General features: G+C 31.2%; 4 protein-coding genes across 4 annotated transcripts; 3 read left to right on the top strand and 1 right to left on the bottom strand.

Annotated features, from left to right (window-relative positions):
* Nucleotides 1-1852: 1852 nt before the first annotated feature.
* LOC107032538 (NAC transcription factor 56) lies at nt 1853-4717 on the top strand. Its single transcript, XM_015234146.2, has 3 exons — nt 1853-2207; nt 2797-3110; nt 3993-4717. The coding sequence occupies exons 1-3, from the start codon at nt 2021-2023 to the stop codon at nt 4557-4559; spliced, it is 1068 nt and encodes a 355-aa protein (XP_015089632.1). The 5' UTR covers nt 1853-2020; the 3' UTR covers nt 4560-4717.
* Nucleotides 4718-7413: 2696 nt separating this feature from the next.
* LOC107032609 lies at nt 7414-7701 on the top strand. Its single transcript, XM_015234205.2, has one exon. The coding sequence runs from the start codon at nt 7414-7416 to the stop codon at nt 7618-7620; it is 207 nt and encodes a 68-aa protein (XP_015089691.1). The 3' UTR covers nt 7621-7701.
* A 2296-nt stretch (nt 7702-9997) lies between these two features.
* On the top strand, nt 9998-14249 carry LOC107002369 (receptor-like protein kinase THESEUS 1). Its single transcript, XM_015200358.2, has one exon. It carries the CDS (start codon nt 11460-11462, stop codon nt 13980-13982), a length of 2523 nt encoding a protein of 840 aa, XP_015055844.1. The 5' UTR covers nt 9998-11459; the 3' UTR covers nt 13983-14249.
* LOC107002370 (3-oxoacyl-[acyl-carrier-protein] reductase FabG-like) lies at nt 14176-15901 on the bottom strand. Its single transcript, XM_015200359.2, has 3 exons — nt 15542-15901; nt 14654-14886; nt 14176-14574 (listed from the first exon to the last, which is right to left on the bottom strand). Exons 1-3 carry the CDS (start codon nt 15870-15872, stop codon nt 14299-14301), a joined length of 840 nt encoding a protein of 279 aa, XP_015055845.1. The 5' UTR covers nt 15873-15901; the 3' UTR covers nt 14176-14298.
* Between the last annotated feature and the right edge of the window lie 2756 nt (nt 15902-18657).

Below are 18657 nucleotides of genomic sequence, written 5' to 3'. Positions count from 1 at the left end.
TCTGATATACCCCTCAACTTTGTCATTTAGAGTTGATATACCCCTTGTTATGAAAGTGGCTCATATATACCCCTACTTGTAAACAAATGGCTCACATATACCCTTTTCCTCTAACGGAAATGAAAAAAATAATAATTTTAATCTAAATTTTTATTATTTTCTTCTAAAAAATATAATCTCATATGAGTAAATTTAATCCTCGTCAAACATATTTTTTTTGACTTTTTTTTGTTTAAATGACTAATTTATAATTATTATTTTGATAATCAAATTTATTTATGTTTCACTAATATTCTTGTAAAACTTATTGTAGATGACCAAATTTTTTCTTCGAATACGAAATTAAATTACAATACACACAAAAAAATATTTTAATTTTTTATTCTTTAAACTAAGGAATGAAAGAAAAAACAAAATAAGAATAAGAAATTTAAATAAATATAATAAAAGAAGTCAAAAAATAATTTATGTATGAAAAAAATTAAAATATACTTTGAACTTTGATAGAAGAACCATATATACCCCTAAATAATTTTTTTAAAAAAATTAGAAGTAATAAATATAAATTTAAAACTAATTTTTTAACTTCCATTAAATGAAGGGTATATGTGAGCCATTTTGTAACGGCAGGGGTATATGTGAGCCGTTTGTATAACGGTAAGGGCATATATGAGCCACTTTTATAACGAGGGGTATATCAGTTCCAAATGACAAAGTTGAGGGGTATATCAGACCCTTTTCCCATATATAATTAATGTCCTACTCAAATCCTAATAACGCCCATTTTACGTTAAGTTAAACTGTTAGAATTGACGAAATTAGGATTAAATTTTAAAAAGAATCTTGAAATATGATTTAAATATATTCACAAAATTATATCATAAAAAGAAATAAAAAATTTAAGATAAAATTGTGTAAAAAAAAAGAAATGTTATCATTTTTAAATAAAACGAAAAAAATATTTTCTTAGTGAGTAGATTTATCCACACTAATAATTGTGTGATTGTTGTAACATATTGTTCAATAGTTTAGTCGAGGTACGAATTAATTGACTCGAATATTATCGTTCTAATAAAAAAAAATATCCTTAATTTTGTTCTATTTTTTAATTAGCTTATTCCAAAATAAAAAAGAATCAAAGACGTGTTCTTATATTTATGAACTTCTTAATTTGAAATTCTTTATTTAATTTTATTTGGAATGACAAACTTTTATAATTACCACAAGAATCTCAAGACATGTTTATAATTAATAAATTTAGATGTCTGTCTTTCTTTCTAATTAAATTAATATAATTTTACCTTTGATAACATACATTTATAATTACCATAGAATTCAAAGCATGTTTACGATTAATAAATTTAAATGTCTTTTATATTTTCTTAAACCTTGGCGTCCAATTCGATCATAGTATGTCCACACAATTCAATACTACAAAAACTTTCTACAGAGATGATAGTCAAAATACATCTGAAATGTTACGTTTTTTGAAAAATTTATATTCAAATCATCATGTGTTCAGTTATTCTACCAAAATCACTATCAACTATTTAACAAAACACACCTTAATTATCAGTTATTTTCTTTTCCTACTTGAATACAGTGATATTTCAGATAAAAAAATAATTATTAATTATATTACCGCGTGATTTGATAAATAATTAATGAGTTTACGTATAAAAAATGAACTCCTCATGGTTCAAATAAAAATCTTGCAAAAAATACTATTTTTACCATTAAAGTATATATTTCAGTGTATATAATATATATATATATATATATATAATGGCATTACTGTAAATTCAGTTTTGCCTTGTACCATATATAAGTAAGTGTGGGGGCTAAATTAACCAACTAAATTCCTTCTTGTTTATCATTTTCTCTCTTCCCAAAAAAAAAATCCCAAAATTTAATCATAACACAATTCGAATTTATCAACCTCGTACTACGTACGTACTTTTGTTGGTACGTAAAATACTGAATTCAGGTCAACTCAAACATCGAAAATTGTGATTTCTTTATGGAGAGTACGGATTCATCAACCGGGACACGTCATCAACCTCAACTCCCACCGGGATTTCGATTCCACCCGACGGACGAAGAACTCGTCGTCCACTACCTCAAAAAACGAGTCGCCGGCACTCCGATTCCGGTGGATATTATTGGTGAAATTGATCTTTATAAGTTTGATCCATGGGAACTCCCTGGTACTATTTTCACCACTATACTATATTTTCTTTGCACTATAACTTATATATAGGGAAAAGAGATCGGAGTCAGCGATGAATAATTATTGTGTCTAAATTAAATTTTAAATATGCAAATATGCAATAAATTGGTGACGAATTTCGTTGCTAATCAATTTTTTAGTGATAAATTAATATTTTTCCCCTTTTTAATCTTCATGTTTTTATCACAAAGTTTTGTATGATCAACTTATATATAGTGACATTTTAAATGTTTTTTTATATTTTCAAAAGATATCCACGATAACGTGTAAAAAGTGAATTTGCAAAAAAAATTAAATGTAGTACCTTTTATTTAATTTTATTGTATATAATTTAAATTCTAATTTTGAATTTGTTTAGTTTAAATTCTGAATTGTATAATATTCATTTAAATTCTATTTTTTGAGTTTTTTTGGAGGGTGCTTAAAAAGTAATATTCACAAATATAAAGTAGTGGACAAATATAAAGTAGTGGACCCATAATTCCTTTTTTTTAAAAAAAAATTATATTAAAACGATTTGTTAAGTTTAAATTCCGAATCATCTTCTTGTTATTTGTTTGATGCAGCTAAGGCAATATTCGGAGAGCAAGAATGGTTCTTTTTTAGTCCAAGAGATAGAAAATATCCTAACGGGGCGAGGCCAAATCGGGCAGCAACATCGGGTTATTGGAAGGCTACCGGAACCGACAAGCCGGTTTTTACCTCCGGTGGAACACAAAAGGTCGGGGTAAAAAAGGCGCTCGTTTTTTACGGCGGTAAACCACCAAAAGGGGTAAAAACTAATTGGATCATGCATGAATACAGAGTTGTAGAAAATAAAACAAATAACAAGCCCCTTGGTTGTGATAATATTGTTGCCAACAAAAAAGGATCTTTGAGGGTAAGTCCTAAATTTTGCATTTATCGAAATTAACTTTTCTATCGTATCAGATAGGGATAAATTATACGTATACTCTAACCTCTTTAGACCCCACGAGTACTACATTAGATATGTTGTTGTTGTAGATGACTCGATTCAAATTTGAAATTTTTTGCTGAAAGAGTTTAAGTTTTATATATATATATATACATATATATAGGCGGAGTTAGAAATTTCGATAAGAGGCTTCAAAATCTGAAAAAATAGACATACGAAATAGTCGAAGGGGGTTCAACATAGATTATTTTAATCATATAAAAATAATACAATTTTCATATATATATATACACGTGGTTATTATAAGGAATATTTTATACTATTAATGTACTTTAACCAGGGGCGGATCTAGAGTTGATGAACCCCCTCGGCAAAAAATTACGTTGTATATTTAAGGTACTTTTTAATAATTTTTATGTTTATATATTAATTTTGAACCTCTTGAATATAAGATTAGAGGTTGACTTAGTGGTTTAGGGGTTCAGATCACTATTCTTTTTTCCCGAACCCCTTAATGAAAATCCTGGATCGGCCACTGACTTTAACTGATTATAGAAGGTTTAACCTTACTAGAAAAAAACATGAAATTCTAACAGACAAAGATATAGCCGCCCAGTTAAGATAAGACGTTTAAATTGAGACGGATAGAGTTACTTTATTTTTCACTGTCATATGTTACTATATATGACACTTGACTTAAAAAGTTATCATATAGATATTTTTATTGTTAGTGTACAGAACACAAACTCGAATAAATTCAATATTTCATTAGCTAGTTAATTAGTCTTACTTTTTTTTTAAAAATATTTTTCTTACACCTTACTATTTTATTTTATTTTTTTGCAGCTAGATGATTGGGTTTTATGTCGAATTTACAAGAAGAATAACACACAAAGGTCAATAGATGATTTGCATGATATGTTGGGATCGATACCACAAAATGTACCAAATTCAATATTACAAGGAATAAAGCCTTCAAACTATGGTACAATATTGCTCGAAAATGAATCGAATATGTACGATGGAATTATGAACAACACGAACGATATGATCAACAATAATAATAGATCCATTCCACAAATATCGTCAAAGAGATCGATGCATGGAGGTTTATATTGGAATAACGACGAAGCAACAACAACAACAACAACCACCGATAGGAACCATTCTCCAAATACAAAAAGGTTCCTAGTTGAGAACAACGGGGACGATGGACTTAACATGAATAATATTGCGCGAATTACAAATCATGAACAAAGTAGCTCCATGGCCAATTTCCTGAGCCACTTTCCTCAAAATCCTTCGATTCAACAACAACAACAACAACAACAACAAGTATTGGGATCTCTTAATGATGGGGTCGTCTTTCGACAACCTTATAATCAAGTTACTGGCATGAATTGGTACTCTTAAAGATATAAAAAGGCAAAAAATAGTTTGCCCTGTGAAATCAATCGATCAATCAATTATATAATTATATTATATATGGATTTCATTATATTTTACTTTTAGTTAGACATCAATATAGAATATCTTCTATCTCACATTAACAAATAAGAACAGTTATAACAGATAGTGAAACTAAGAGTACAGAGCCTAAAGGGTATAAAATATTAACAAAAATTTCAAAACGGTATACAAAATTTTAGATTAATCAAAACGACAAAATCGCTGGAACAACAACGATTTACTCCACCGGAAAAAGCAAAATCGCTACTTAGGCAATGATTTTTTTTTTTTGAAAATCGCTGCCTAGGCAGCGACTTCCATTTTAAAATAAAATTTTTTTCTTTTTTGAAAAAATCGCTGCGATTTTCATTTTTTTAAAATGTAAGTCGCTGTTTTTTATAAAAAAAAAATTGAGGCAGCGATTTTCTTTATTTATTTTTTTTAAAAAATTGAAATCGCTGCCGATTTTCTAAAAAATAAATAAATTGAAAATCGCTGTCAAGGTAGCGATTTGAACTTTTTTTAAAAACAAATCACATTTTGCTTTTTTCGGTGGAGTAAATCGCTGTTATTCCAGCGATTTTGCCGTTTTGATTAATATAAAATTTTATATACCGTTTAAAATTTTTATTAATATTTCATACCCTTTAGACTCCAAACTCGTGAAACTAAATTATCTACCATTAGATAGACATTCAGTTAGACATCAATATAGAATATCTTCTATCTCACATTAACAAATAAGAACAGTTATAACAGATAGTGAAACTAAACTATCTATCATTAGATAGACATCAATTGATTTCTCTATGAGGTCAATTTATTTAATTGTATGATGTATAATGTACTCCAATTAAATAAAATTACATAACACATAATTAAGGGATCGGAATTATAATTAATTAAGAATAAAACAAAAGTTGACAACAATACTAATTAACCTAAATTTTGGTCTTTTTCTCCACATATATTTTAAAGGAAATTTACATAAATATGTTGTATTAAAAAAATATTTACCATTTATGGCAATAATATTTGTTTGGCTCAATCACTTTAATACATTTACAATACAGTTTTAATACATATTACAACGACCAATTTATTATTCACATATAATACAAGTTTTATTGATGGTTAATATATCTATATCACATTTTAATACACTAATAATATAATGTGTCAATTTATTGCCAAACAAGCATAATATATTTTCATTAAACTTATTATTACGATAACGTACATCAGTACTTGTCTTCCTCAAACTTATTATTACGATACAACTAGTATTTTATAGCTGATTTGAAAGATAACGTATATAATATACATTTATTATACATGTATATATATTGCATACATAATTCACATTTTTAATACGTATTGCATATTTAACATTATTTTGCTATAAATAGTAATAAATAAAAAGTATCGTTCAAATAAGTAATTATTTATTAAAATGTAATTTTTCCTATATTTTATTTGATGGGCCTAGCATGATCCCTAGCAGTCCCAACAAAGATTTTCTTTTTAAAGCCCAATTCTCTTTTGGGTTACTCTTTTACTGTATCATAAAATTGGTATCAAAATAACAAGACAAGAATTTATAGCTTAATTTGGCTATTAAGATTTTCTTATTTTCAGAATTCAAATTACAAATAATATATTATCTTAATGTATAATTATTTACGTTATTAATATGAATATATATAACATCTATATTGTATAACAATGTATAATAGATATATAACAACATCTTATACAATATTATACTGTGTAGATACTTCATTATATTACAAAATATAAATGATTGTAAAAGGTTTAGAGAGGGTGGAGTTTACGAAGTTCTACCTCTATTTCATATATGAAGAGGTTATTTTCAATAAACAATCGGTTCAAGAAGAAAGTAGATTGAAAAAGAAATGACAGTGGAGAAATCATATCAAAATACTATAGCAAGCATGACAAAGCAGATTAAAAAAAGGAGAAATAACTACGGTAAAATATCATGATAATCGAACTACTAGAAATAACAGATATTAACAAAAATCAAAGGACAAGAAACTGCTAGAGTAATATTACGATAAAGTAATATGTAAAGTGATACAACACTCAATTTACTCACACAAATATTGTAAATATATTTTAAAAGGTTTATAGTCATACTCACACTAATATTATGACATATTTCGTTAAGACAATAAATATAAAAAAATCTAAAAATATTATTTTAATTTAATCAAACTATATCATATATGTTGAAACAAGACAAACATATATTCACAAAGATAATGTATACTATAATTTACATAATTTTAAAATATAAGAAAAAGAATTGATTGAAACATGAGAATTAGAAATTTAATAGCACAGCAAAGCAATTCACTATTTTAATTAAATGCAAAATCTCCCAACTATATAAAATGGACTATATGGCATAGTCAGCACTTTTTATTGATTTATTAAAGAAACACTTACCTCTAGATTTACATATACGTGGCAATTATCGATATCTCGTATAGAGTTCGATTAATTTTAATTTATATTGAAATTATTTCAAATACTGTCCAATTTTCTGTTTCTGTAATTGAAAAATAATTATTATCCTAAAGTTTCAAATTTTACAAATGAAGCTTTAAATAATGTTTTGAAATTCGATACTATACAATATTTATTATTTTTCAAAGACATGATCGAAAAATAACTAGTGTGTTATTACTCCTACCTATATAATCTAACAAACTTGGCCCAAAAAAGAAGAAAAAAAAAACCAATATATTTCTCTCTTCCATTTTGTATATTTTTGTAGGGCAAAACTCCATTGATGGTTTGTTTTTGCTTTCTGGTTGATCAAAAGATGACGGTGCGTCGGGGTAAGCCGGTGGCTGGCTCGTGTTCGCGGTGCGGACACGGTGCTAAAGTGGCTGAGATGTATACATCAACTAGATTTTGTTATATTCCATTGTATACCAAGTCTTGGAAGGCTATTGTTTGTAGTTTTTGTGGTACCATTCTCAAATCCTATACATAAACTAATAACAATAGGTGAAGGGTGATTAGTTATATTCCCTTTTTCTCGAGGTTGCGGAGGTAAAATAGATCGATGAAGGATGATTAGTTAAACACGTTCTGATAGAAAAGAAGATAGTATGTATATCATGTATATAGGTAAAGTATTAGTCATGATTTGCATGCAAATATTTTGAAATATATTTTTCCTCTTTTTTATTTGTACCTTTGAAATCACGATGATCCGCTATGGTTTTTGATTATTATGATAACATATGAGCTAGTTAAAAATAACGTAAACTCATACTGATTTGTAATGAGTTACACGTTACAGTTGTAACTCTACATTATTTATCATATTTATCGTTCAACTTAAGGATATTTTAGTCAGAAATATGTTCATTAACCTAATAGAGTCATTTTTAGACAAAAAATTTAAAATTTAAAGACGATATTAAATAACGGCATAAAGTATATCTTTTGTGCAAATCACCCACTAGTTTCGAGGGTTGAGTTATTAAAACCAAATATATTCAAATTCTTGATTTATATAATACTGATCCCTCGTATTATGTTGTCCTTCCACAATATAATATCTACAATTTAGATTCCCGTCTAAATATACAACTCTCTTTTGTTTTCCAAATCAATGGTTGGCTATTTTTTAAAAGAACATTCTTCACTATTTAAAACAAATAAATTTATATTATTTCACTTAATTTTTTTTAATGTACAATTTTTAATTTGAAAATGGAATTTTTCCTCCTAAAAATATAGAAATATATGGAGGAAGGCAGATGGGGACCCAACATTGTTGGTGGCCATGTGCATTTGTATAGAGGAAATGGACAAAAAAAAAAAAATTATTAAGTAATCAAATTTCTAAATTTTTCTTTTTGACTATATAAAATGCGTTTAAATTAGCAGATTAAAAATAATTGATAATATCATATAATAAAAATCACGAATAGATATTAAGTATTAAAAAGTATTTTAAGCGTTGAGATTAATTTATCATGTATGTTTATGCATCATTACTCAATAGTAGAAAAAAAAAGAATTAAATTTTAGATTCAAAATTAAATAAGAAATGATTTAAAAAAGCTCATTAAATCGTTAGATTCCTAACTGCGAAATAAATCAAAAATAACTTTATTAAATCACCAAATTCCTAAAACCTCATTTTTTGGCTATGTAAAGCATGATTAAATTAACTAATTAAAAACAATAGGCATATATTACGTATCAAAAACTTCTTATACAATGAGACTAATTTTATCATGTTTAATTATGCAGCAGACTAATTTATTTAATTAAAAAAACATCCATAAAGATTTTTCTTGTTAAAATGAGCGAAATGCAATTAATGTATTCGAGTTTGAGTTTTGAAAATGAAAACGCATGAGATAACTCTCGAGCCATGTAAATTCAAATATGGTCTATGATGAGATACTTTCTTCGTCCATTTTTATTTAATTGTCATAATATTTTTTTTAGACCCAAATTATAAGAACTTTAACTAACATTTTACGAAGTAATTGTTTAATCGATATGCAAAAAATTGCAATTTATGTACTTTTGTATAGTTTTTGAACATATAATTTTTTGTTTTAAATCGAATCAATGTAATCTAATTTAACTTTGAAAATCAATCAAATTGATTTTCAAAAAATGCAGCATGACAAATAAAAGTAGACGAATGTTGTAGTTAAATTTAATTTTGAAAATTAGTCTAATTGATTTTAAAAAAACGCAACATGACAATAAAAGTAGACGAATATTGTAGTTAAATTTAATTTTGAAAATTAGTCTAATTGATTTTCGAAAAAAGCAACATGACAAATAAAAGTAGACGAATATTGTAGTTAAATTTAATTTTGAAAATTAGTCTAATTGAGTTTCGAAAAACGCAACATGACAAATAAAAGTAGATGAATGTTGTAGTTAAATTTAATTTTGAAAATTAGTCTAATTAATTTTCGGAAAACGCAACATGACAAATAAAAGTAGACGAATGTCGTAGTTAAATTTAATTTTGAAAATTAGTCTAATTGATTTTCGAAAAACGCAACATGACAAATAAAAGTAGACGAATATTGTAGTTAAATTTAATTTTAAAAATTAATCCAATTGATTTTCAAAAAACACTATAGGACAAAAAAAATTAACGACATGTCGTAGTTAAAAATACGAATCTATTTACATAAATGAAAAAAATTCTTATTAAAAGCATACTTTCCATAAATGAGTCCTCCAATACGCGTATCTAGACGCCTCAAAGAAGCCAACAAAGCAGCAAAAAACAATATATCTATATCTATATCTATATATATAGCCGCGTATTGTGAGGTCCCAGCAAGGCCTAATTATACAAAGAGGCTACTGCATTTTGGTTAATTTTCATGCAAAGACTAATTGTACTAAGTTTAATGATCATTTGGAAGAACTTTAATGGCAAATTCAACTTAATTAAACTGGAAATGTTGCTTGAAAACAGCTGTTTCAAATTGGGCATGGAAGTGGGGTTTAGAAATTCATTCTTGTGGTCCCTTTTTTGCTATCCACAGCCTGTTAAGAGCTAGCTGTTGGAGTAACCACTGAAAGAGCTCTTGTTCATTGTGTTTTGAATTGGGTATTTCTTGTTTCTTTCTTCATTTTGGTTTACACCCATGTCAAAAGATTCAATTTTTAATAATGGAATTGCACTAAAAAGCTGTTCTTGATTGTGTTTGAATTTGGGTCTTTTTTGTTTCTTCCTTTTGGTTCACACCCATGTTAAAAGATTCAATTTTTCAAGGGGAAGTTGTACTTGATAGCTCTTCTTGACTGTGCTTTTTATGGTGGATTTGCACTGAATAACTCTTCTTGATTGTGTTTATGTGGTGGCATTGAGGTGACTTGACTTAGGTCTTGTTGTTTCTTCCTTCTGGTTCACACCCTTTTCAAAAGATACAATTTTTCATGGTGGAGTTGCACTAAAAATCTGTTCTTGATTGTGTTTTCATGGTGGCATTGAGGTAATCTGAATGGGGTCTTCTTGTTTCCTCCTTTTGGTTCACACCCTTTTCAAAAGATTCATTTTTTCATGGTGGAGCTGTTCTTGATTGTGTTTTCATGGTGGCATTGAGGTAATCTGAATGGGGTATTCTTGTTTCCTCCTTTTGGTTCACACCCTTTTCAAAAGATTTAATTTTTCATGGTGTAGTTGCACTAGAAAGCTGTTCTTGATTGTGTTTTCATGGTAGCATTGAGGTATCTGAATGGGGTATTCTTGTTTCCTCCTTTTGGTTCACACCCTTTTCAAAAGATTTAATTTTTCATGGTGTAATTGCACTTAAAAGCTCAACTGTATTTTCATGGTGGTATTGAGGTAACCTTTCTTCTGGTGTACGGTTCAAACTCGGTAGATAATTGGCACACCCCTTGACCCTTCTCCACTTAAATACGAGGCTTTTTGTTATGTCCGCCTTACTCACAAATCAGGCATAGGCATTGCACTCTTACCACTGAACCAAAGCCTCTAGGAGCATTTCCAATCTGAAGTCTAGGGGAAAGTTGTTAGCTCAGATCTTGTCTAACACTATTTTTTTTGTGCTTTTGGTGTCGATCATAGTTTATTGGTAGTTTCTTCTGATTTTTCAGTTAAGAAAGTTTTTTTTTTCTGTATCAAGATTGCTCTAGATAGTTCAGAAAGATCTATAATGCTATAGTGTAGGTTCTTAGTATCATCTGGGGAATTGGAACTTAGCTTATTCAGCTACTCTCATATCGACATTGAGGCGTAGTTATTGTTGTTGTTGACCTAACTGGAGCAGTGTTCGAAAGAATTGAAGTCCAGTGTTTACCAATAGGCTCTTTAGGATGGTGGACTTGAGAACAATGTCATGGATGCCTTTGGTTCTAGCAGTAGTTGTGTCCATCTTTTTGATTCAGGATTCGAATGCTGCATTCATTCCTGCTGATAACTACTTAATCGCGTGTGGATCATCACAAAATGTGACCTATATCGGCCAGACATATGTTCCTGATTCACTCCATTCTTCAGCTGCTTTAGAAAATAAGGAAGATTCTATTGCTGCAACATCCAATTCAAGTGCTCCGTTTTCGATCTATCAGTCAGCCAGAATTTTTCATACTACGGCGTTTTACAAATTTGATATTAAGCAAGAAGGCCACCATTGGATCCGTCTCTATTTCTACCCTCTTCCAGGGCACAACTTAACGTCTGCCTCAATGACAGTGGTCACGGAAAATTTTGTTCTGTTGAACAATTTCAGTTTCAAGAGCTATAATGGAACATACCTTCTTAAAGAATACGCGATCAATGTCAATTCAGATAGTTTGATTCTTGCTTTGATCCCTTCAAACAACTCCGTTGCATTTATCAATGCCATTGAAGTTGTATCAGTACCTAATGAGTTGATCCCTGATCAAGCAGTGGCTGTATCTCCCGTAGCACCTTTCAGTGGCCTTTCTGGACTAGCCCTTGAAACTGTTTATCGTCTAAACATGGGTGGTCCTCATCTCACTGCTCTGAACGACACCTTGGGAAGAACGTGGGAGAATGATGTGAAGTACCTTCACGTCAACAGCTCTGCAGTGAATGTTTCAGTTATTCCTTCAAGCATAAAGTATCCGGCTACTATGACTCCTGAAATAGCACCAAATTGGGTTTACGCTACCGCTGAAACTATGGGAGATGCAAATGTACCTAACGTGAATTTCAATATCACTTGGGTGTTCCCTGTTGATCCGAACTTCATGTACTTCATCCGAGTACATTTTTGTGATATTGTGAGCGAATCTCTGAATAGTCTTCTGTTCAACCTATATGTTAATGATGACGCTGCTCTATTGGACCTAGACTTGTCAAACTTAGCTGGAAATTTGGATGTACCGTTATACAAGGATTTCGTCTCCAATTCCTCAGTAAACTCAAGTATTCTGACAGTGAGTGTTGGTCCAGACACGAGTGCGGATTGGATAAATGCAATTATGAATGGACTGGAAATCATGAAGATTAGCAATGAAGCTAGAAGCTTGAGTGGGGTTCAATCTGTTGAGACTCTCTTTGTGTTGCCTCACAAAAAGAAAAAGATAGGTATCATTCTTGGTTCTGCCTTAGGAGCATCAGCTGTTGTCGCGCTTATTGCATCGTGTTGTTGCTTTTTCATAGTTCGACGATCAAAGACTTCCAACCAAGGACACTCATGGATTCCGTCGTTGTATGGAAACTCTTTAACTTTGACGAAAACAACAGCTTCTCGGGGAACAGCAAGCTGCATCTCCCTGGCTTCACCAAATGTTGGACGATTCTTTAGTTTCCAAGAGATAATCGATGCAACTAACAAATTTGACGAAAGCTTGCTTCTTGGTGTTGGTGGTTTCGGTAGGGTCTATAAAGGAACAATGGAAGATGGAACTAAACTTGCTGTCAAAAGAGGAAACACAGGATCTGAACAAGGTCTAGCTGAATTTCAAACTGAGATTGAAATGTTGTCCAAGCTTCGCCACCGTCACCTCGTGTCTTTGATTGGTTATTGTGATGAGAGGTCTGAAATGATTCTTGTTTATGAATACATGGCAAATGGTCCTCTGAGAAGTCATCTTTATGGAACAGATCTCCCACCTCTCTCGTGGAAGCAGCGTCTTGAGATTTGTATCGGTGCTGCAAGAGGGCTGCATTACCTCCACACAGGTGCAGCTCAGAGCATCATTCACCGCGATGTCAAAACCACCAACATACTTTTGGATGATAACTTTTTGGCTAAAGTTGCTGACTTTGGTCTTTCTAAAGCCGGACCAGCTCTAGATCAGACGCATGTAAGTACTGCCGTTAAGGGTAGCTTTGGGTACCTTGATCCTGAATACTTCCGGAGGCAGCAGCTCACGGAGAAATCAGATGTCTACTCATTTGGTGTTGTTCTAATGGAAGTTCTCTGCACCAGACCAGCACTGAATCCGGTCCTTCCACGAGAACAAGTTAATATAGCCGAGTGGGCTATGATTTGGCAAAAGAAAGGCATGTTGGATCGGATAATGGACCCGAATCTCAAGGGGCAGATTAACCCAGCCTCCCTGAAAAAGTTCGGTGAGACAGCTGAAAAGTGTTTGGCTGAGTACGGAGTTGATAGACCTTCAATGGGAGACGTGTTATGGAACCTAGAATACGCTCTTCAGCTTGAAGAAGCTTCATCAGCCTTGACAGAGCCTGATGATAACAGTACAAACCATATCCCTGGCATACCATTAACACCAGTTGAGCCATTCGACAACAGTGTTAGCAATATCCAAGGTATAGTTAACTCAGGAACAGATGATGATGCAGGGGATGCTGCTACTACTTCCGTTTTCTCTCAGCTGGTAAATCCGCGGGGAAGATGAGAAGCAATACTCCCTCGTATACGTGATTGAGTATAGTATTGAATCAAATTTTCCCTACTAAAATGTTTCGAGTGTGTATTGTTTTTCATTGATGTACCTAGCATATACGATGAAATTCATCGTCCAAATACTGCAAGTTGCAGTATTGTTTCCATTGTTAGGTGATATACATTGCATCTGATAGATAGTCATATGAATATGTATTTGTAAAAGCACTATAATTGTATCCATTCACAGATAATAAATATTAAGCATATGTTGTCTTCTCTTCTATTTGTTACTCCCTTCGTTTCAATTTGTTTGTACCTCTATTCTCTTAGAGTGACGAGAATATTGGCACGCCTATTAATGTAGCTCCACTATCGACAATGAAAACATTGCCGGATACATATTCTGAAGAAGCACGGATTAAGTACCTCACGAGTGATGTTAAAGCCGGATCTGTCGTTCCAATAGTTCTCAGAGGAGCAGTCCTAGAAATAACACCATGGAACCATTTCTGTTGAATAAGACTCTCTGTCATCTCAGACTTGAAAATGCCTGGTGCTATTGAGTTTACTCTTATCATGTGTACTAGTTCGAGAGCCATCATCTACCATCATTCAAATACAATCAAACTTCTCTATAACAATCGTATCAAGAAAAGTTTTGAAACACTAGCTAGTGTGTACCTCAGTGAGCTTGTCCAGAGCCATCTTTGAAGAAGCGTAAGCAAGACCTCCAGGTACTAGTACCCGATTCAGACCAGCGACTGAAGACACATTAATAATAGATCCTCCGCCCTGTTTAGCATCGATCATGTGTCTACAAACATATTTCGACACCAACCATGCTCCTCTGAGATTCGTCGTAAAAGTATGTTCCCACTCCTCCTCTGGCAATTCCAGCGAAGAACTTACACTACCTATAAATATGAACAAACAACAACCAAAAAAGTTCTGTTACAATCAAACCTCTCTCTAAAGACGTAGTTTTGTCTACATTGTTTTGAATGTTATAGAAAAATACTACTCCCTCTGACCAGTGACGGAGCCAGAATTTTCAATAAGAGGTTCAAAATTCATAGAATTAGACACACGGAGTAGCCGAAGGGGGTTCGACATCTATCTTATATAGAAAAAATATTATTTTAACCATGTATAAATAGTATAAGGGGGTTCAGATGAACGCTTGTAACCAAAGGTGGCTCCGCCCCTGCCTCTGACTCATTTTATGTGGCACTTTTCGTTTTTCGAGAGCAAACAGTTTAACTTGATTGGACATTTGCATATGAAATTTTCAAATTTTTTAAAATGAAATTTATATATTTGTAAACTACGTAAAGAGTCAAACTAATTAAAAGAACCTATAAAAAAATTATGGTCAAAACATACACTTGTTTGAATCTCGAAATGCAAAAAGTGTCACTACTGGTGACAGATGGAGTATTGTATAAACAAATAATATAACGTAACATGAAAATCAATTCCAAAGAAGACTCGATACCAGAGGCGAATCTACAAGAGTGGATTGGTTGAAAAGTAAGGATAGATTGAAAGATGATACAACAGTACTCAAACCTCTAACCCCAGCATTGTTGATCAAGACATCAATATGTCCAAAGGCATCCCAAGCTATTTGCACAGCAGCCTCAATGTTACCACCATTGGCAGTAACGTCTAGCTCGACCGCGATTGCATCTGGGGCTGGATCTTCAGAATTACCACTACTGTTAATGTGGTTGCAGAGAGATTTCAGCTTGTCTACACGACGAGCTGAAACAATGATCCTGCAACCCGCTTTCGCCAAGTTTATACTCAACTCTCTCCCGATTCCTGACGATGCCCCCGTCACCATCACAACTTTCCCGCTCAGCCCCTCTTGCCACAGCGCCATTTTATTTCTTTTCATAGAGCCATTCTGCAGTAATAGCAGTCTTATATAAGCAAAACGCATTATGTTTATCTTTTGACATAATGCACAAGTATCCTCTCAATCTATATCTGAAATCTCATAGATAGAGTTATATTATATTAAGATTCTATTACTTCTGAACTTATTTTATTAATAATTTTCTACCTCTTCTCGGTCTACGCACTAGCTTGAAAAAAAAATCAATCAACGTTGGGCTCACAGGATAGTGTCACTTAAGCCAAAAATGAATAGAAAATTACTTATAAAATAAGTTCAAATGATAATAGGATCTTAATATAATATAAGTGTGTTTCTGAGATTTCGAATATAGATTGAGGAAATAGTTATGCATTTTCCTTTTTATCTTTTGGTGCACATTCAAACAACACGAACTGTAACTATTCTAATACAAAGTCTATACTTTTTAAGTGTGTGGACCAAAAAATTTCACTAATCAAAAACACATAAAAAGCATGATTGATTGATCAATCCATAAGTGAAGAAATATGGGTCCAGCATATTGTATTCAAAAACACCTTGTAATGCATTTAGTTGATAACTCATTTAGTTTAATGAAAAAAAGCGCAAAGGGTGAAAAGAATACAAATATATATGTTTAGTTCAAAGACTAATATTTATAAATATGAATGATAAATATATGATCAATGAAATTGAAAAAAAATTATGATAAAATAAAACATCAACTATTTAGCGTCTGAAGAGGCTCATTGGCAAGGAAACATTGTCTTAGAACCTTGATGACGACACAAAAGCACACATAAAGTGAGGCGAAGCGCTCAACATGTTTTGAGCCGCGCTTCAGGGCTTAAGTGCACTTGAAGCGCGTCTTTGATAACATTATACATTAGTTTGTACAATACTACTCTCTCCGTTCCAATTTACATGACACAATATGGATCGAGACAGATTTTATGAAAGAAATGAAAGTTTTTGAAACTTGTAGTCTTTTACATTTCATTTGTATTTGCATGGCTACATTAACTTTAGAAACTTGTGGCTTTAAACATTCCTTAACATTTGCAAAGAAGACGAAATTCCTTATATTTTCCTAATTTCACAAAAGGAAGAATCAATGGAGAAAAGGTAGAATTTTTGACCAAACTAAGTCATTATATAAAGCAATTTACTAAAATAATACATTTTTCTAAAACTTTACAAAACTAGTATAAAAATATTTCGCAGTAACGTTTTAGGGTATATTTCGTTTTTTAAACTAACAACGTTAGGTTGATATATGTTACTGTAAGTAACATTATACTGTGAGTAACGTATATCAATCTAACGCCGTCAGCTTTTAAAAAATAAAATATACCGTAAAACGTTACTGTGAATATGTTTATACTAGTTTTGTAAAATTTTAGAAAAATATATTATTTTGATGAATTACTTTATACGATGACTTAATTTGGTCAAAACCTCCAAAAGGTAAGTAGTTAATGGTTTCCAAATTTAGCAGTGTATTATATATTTTTTGACTTTACCCTCGCGTTGCATCATATGCTGAAGCAGCTAAAATCTTAAGAGTTTGATTCAATGCAAACATTTTTATAATTTAACGAAAGGGGTAAATATGCTCTAGTTTTTGGACGACAAGACATTAATGTTTCCAAATATGACGAAGAATATGTGCATAATATTTACGATAGTCCGAGGTATATTTATCTTTTTTCCCCATATTTTTATAATTATAATATTCAAGTTAGTTAACACTTACCAACTAATTATATGAAACATTTATTATTATCTTCGCTGATGATTTAAATAGATAAATAAAATAATTGATAATCGAGGTCATGAAAAGATAATAATTCAAATTTTCATTAGCAACTCACTACTTGATAAAAAGGGGTTATGAACCTAATTAAGAATAAAATACATAAACACACACTTCTTAGTGTATAGTAATATTGTATAAACATTATGGTAATGAAAAAATATGGTCTACCAAAATATAATATTTCTTTCGTTTTAAAAAGAATGACATTCTTTTTTTTTTAGTCTGTTTAAAAAAGAATGATTTTTTTTTTGGTAATAATTTTCCACGTGACATTTTTAAGGCCACAAGATTAAAGGACAATTTTGTACATTTGACATAACTTTAATTTAGGACCACATGATAAAAAATCTTCTTTATTTTCTTAAATTTCGTGTCAAGTCAAACTAAATCATTCTTTGTGAACTGGAGGGAGTATTGATATTATATGAGAGTTACCAACATTTATTGACATGCACTGATGGAGTGTTTCACCTTTAACAAAAAATTTTGAGTTTGAGTCCTTGGTATTAGAGCCGTCAAAATGAGCTTGACCTGCGAGGCCGATCCAACCCAACCTTTGAATTAAGTGGGGTTGGGCCTAATTTTTTTGACCCATTTAGGAACGAGACTTTTTAACCCAGCCTCACTTGGCCCGCTAGCCTCAGAGGCCAACCCGTGGGCTATGAATGTTTAAAATATTATATATGCATATATATTTAGTAGTGTTTTATTTGTAAATGTTTTATCAGTAAATATGTTACAAACATAAAAAATCAAGTCTTAACCTAGTTTGTTTTTTGTTTGGGAGGAATGGTTGAATGATCAACATTTTTTCGCTAAATCTTACGTTGAGTATTATGTATTTGGTAAACATTCACCGAAGTGTGAGATTCATAAATGTACTTATATAAGTATTTGCTAAAGTGTGTAATTTATAAATGAAAATTTGTACGTACTGATGTCCTGTTTATAGACGTCAACATTCGATTTTCTTAGATACTCCTT

Source organism: Solanum pennellii, chromosome 10 (genome assembly GCF_001406875.1).
Source record: "Solanum pennellii chromosome 10, SPENNV200".
NCBI lineage: Eukaryota > Viridiplantae > Streptophyta > Magnoliopsida > Solanales > Solanaceae > Solanum > Solanum pennellii.
The sequence above is the reverse complement of the archived record's forward strand: the minus strand, read 5'-3'. Positions and strand labels throughout refer to the sequence as shown.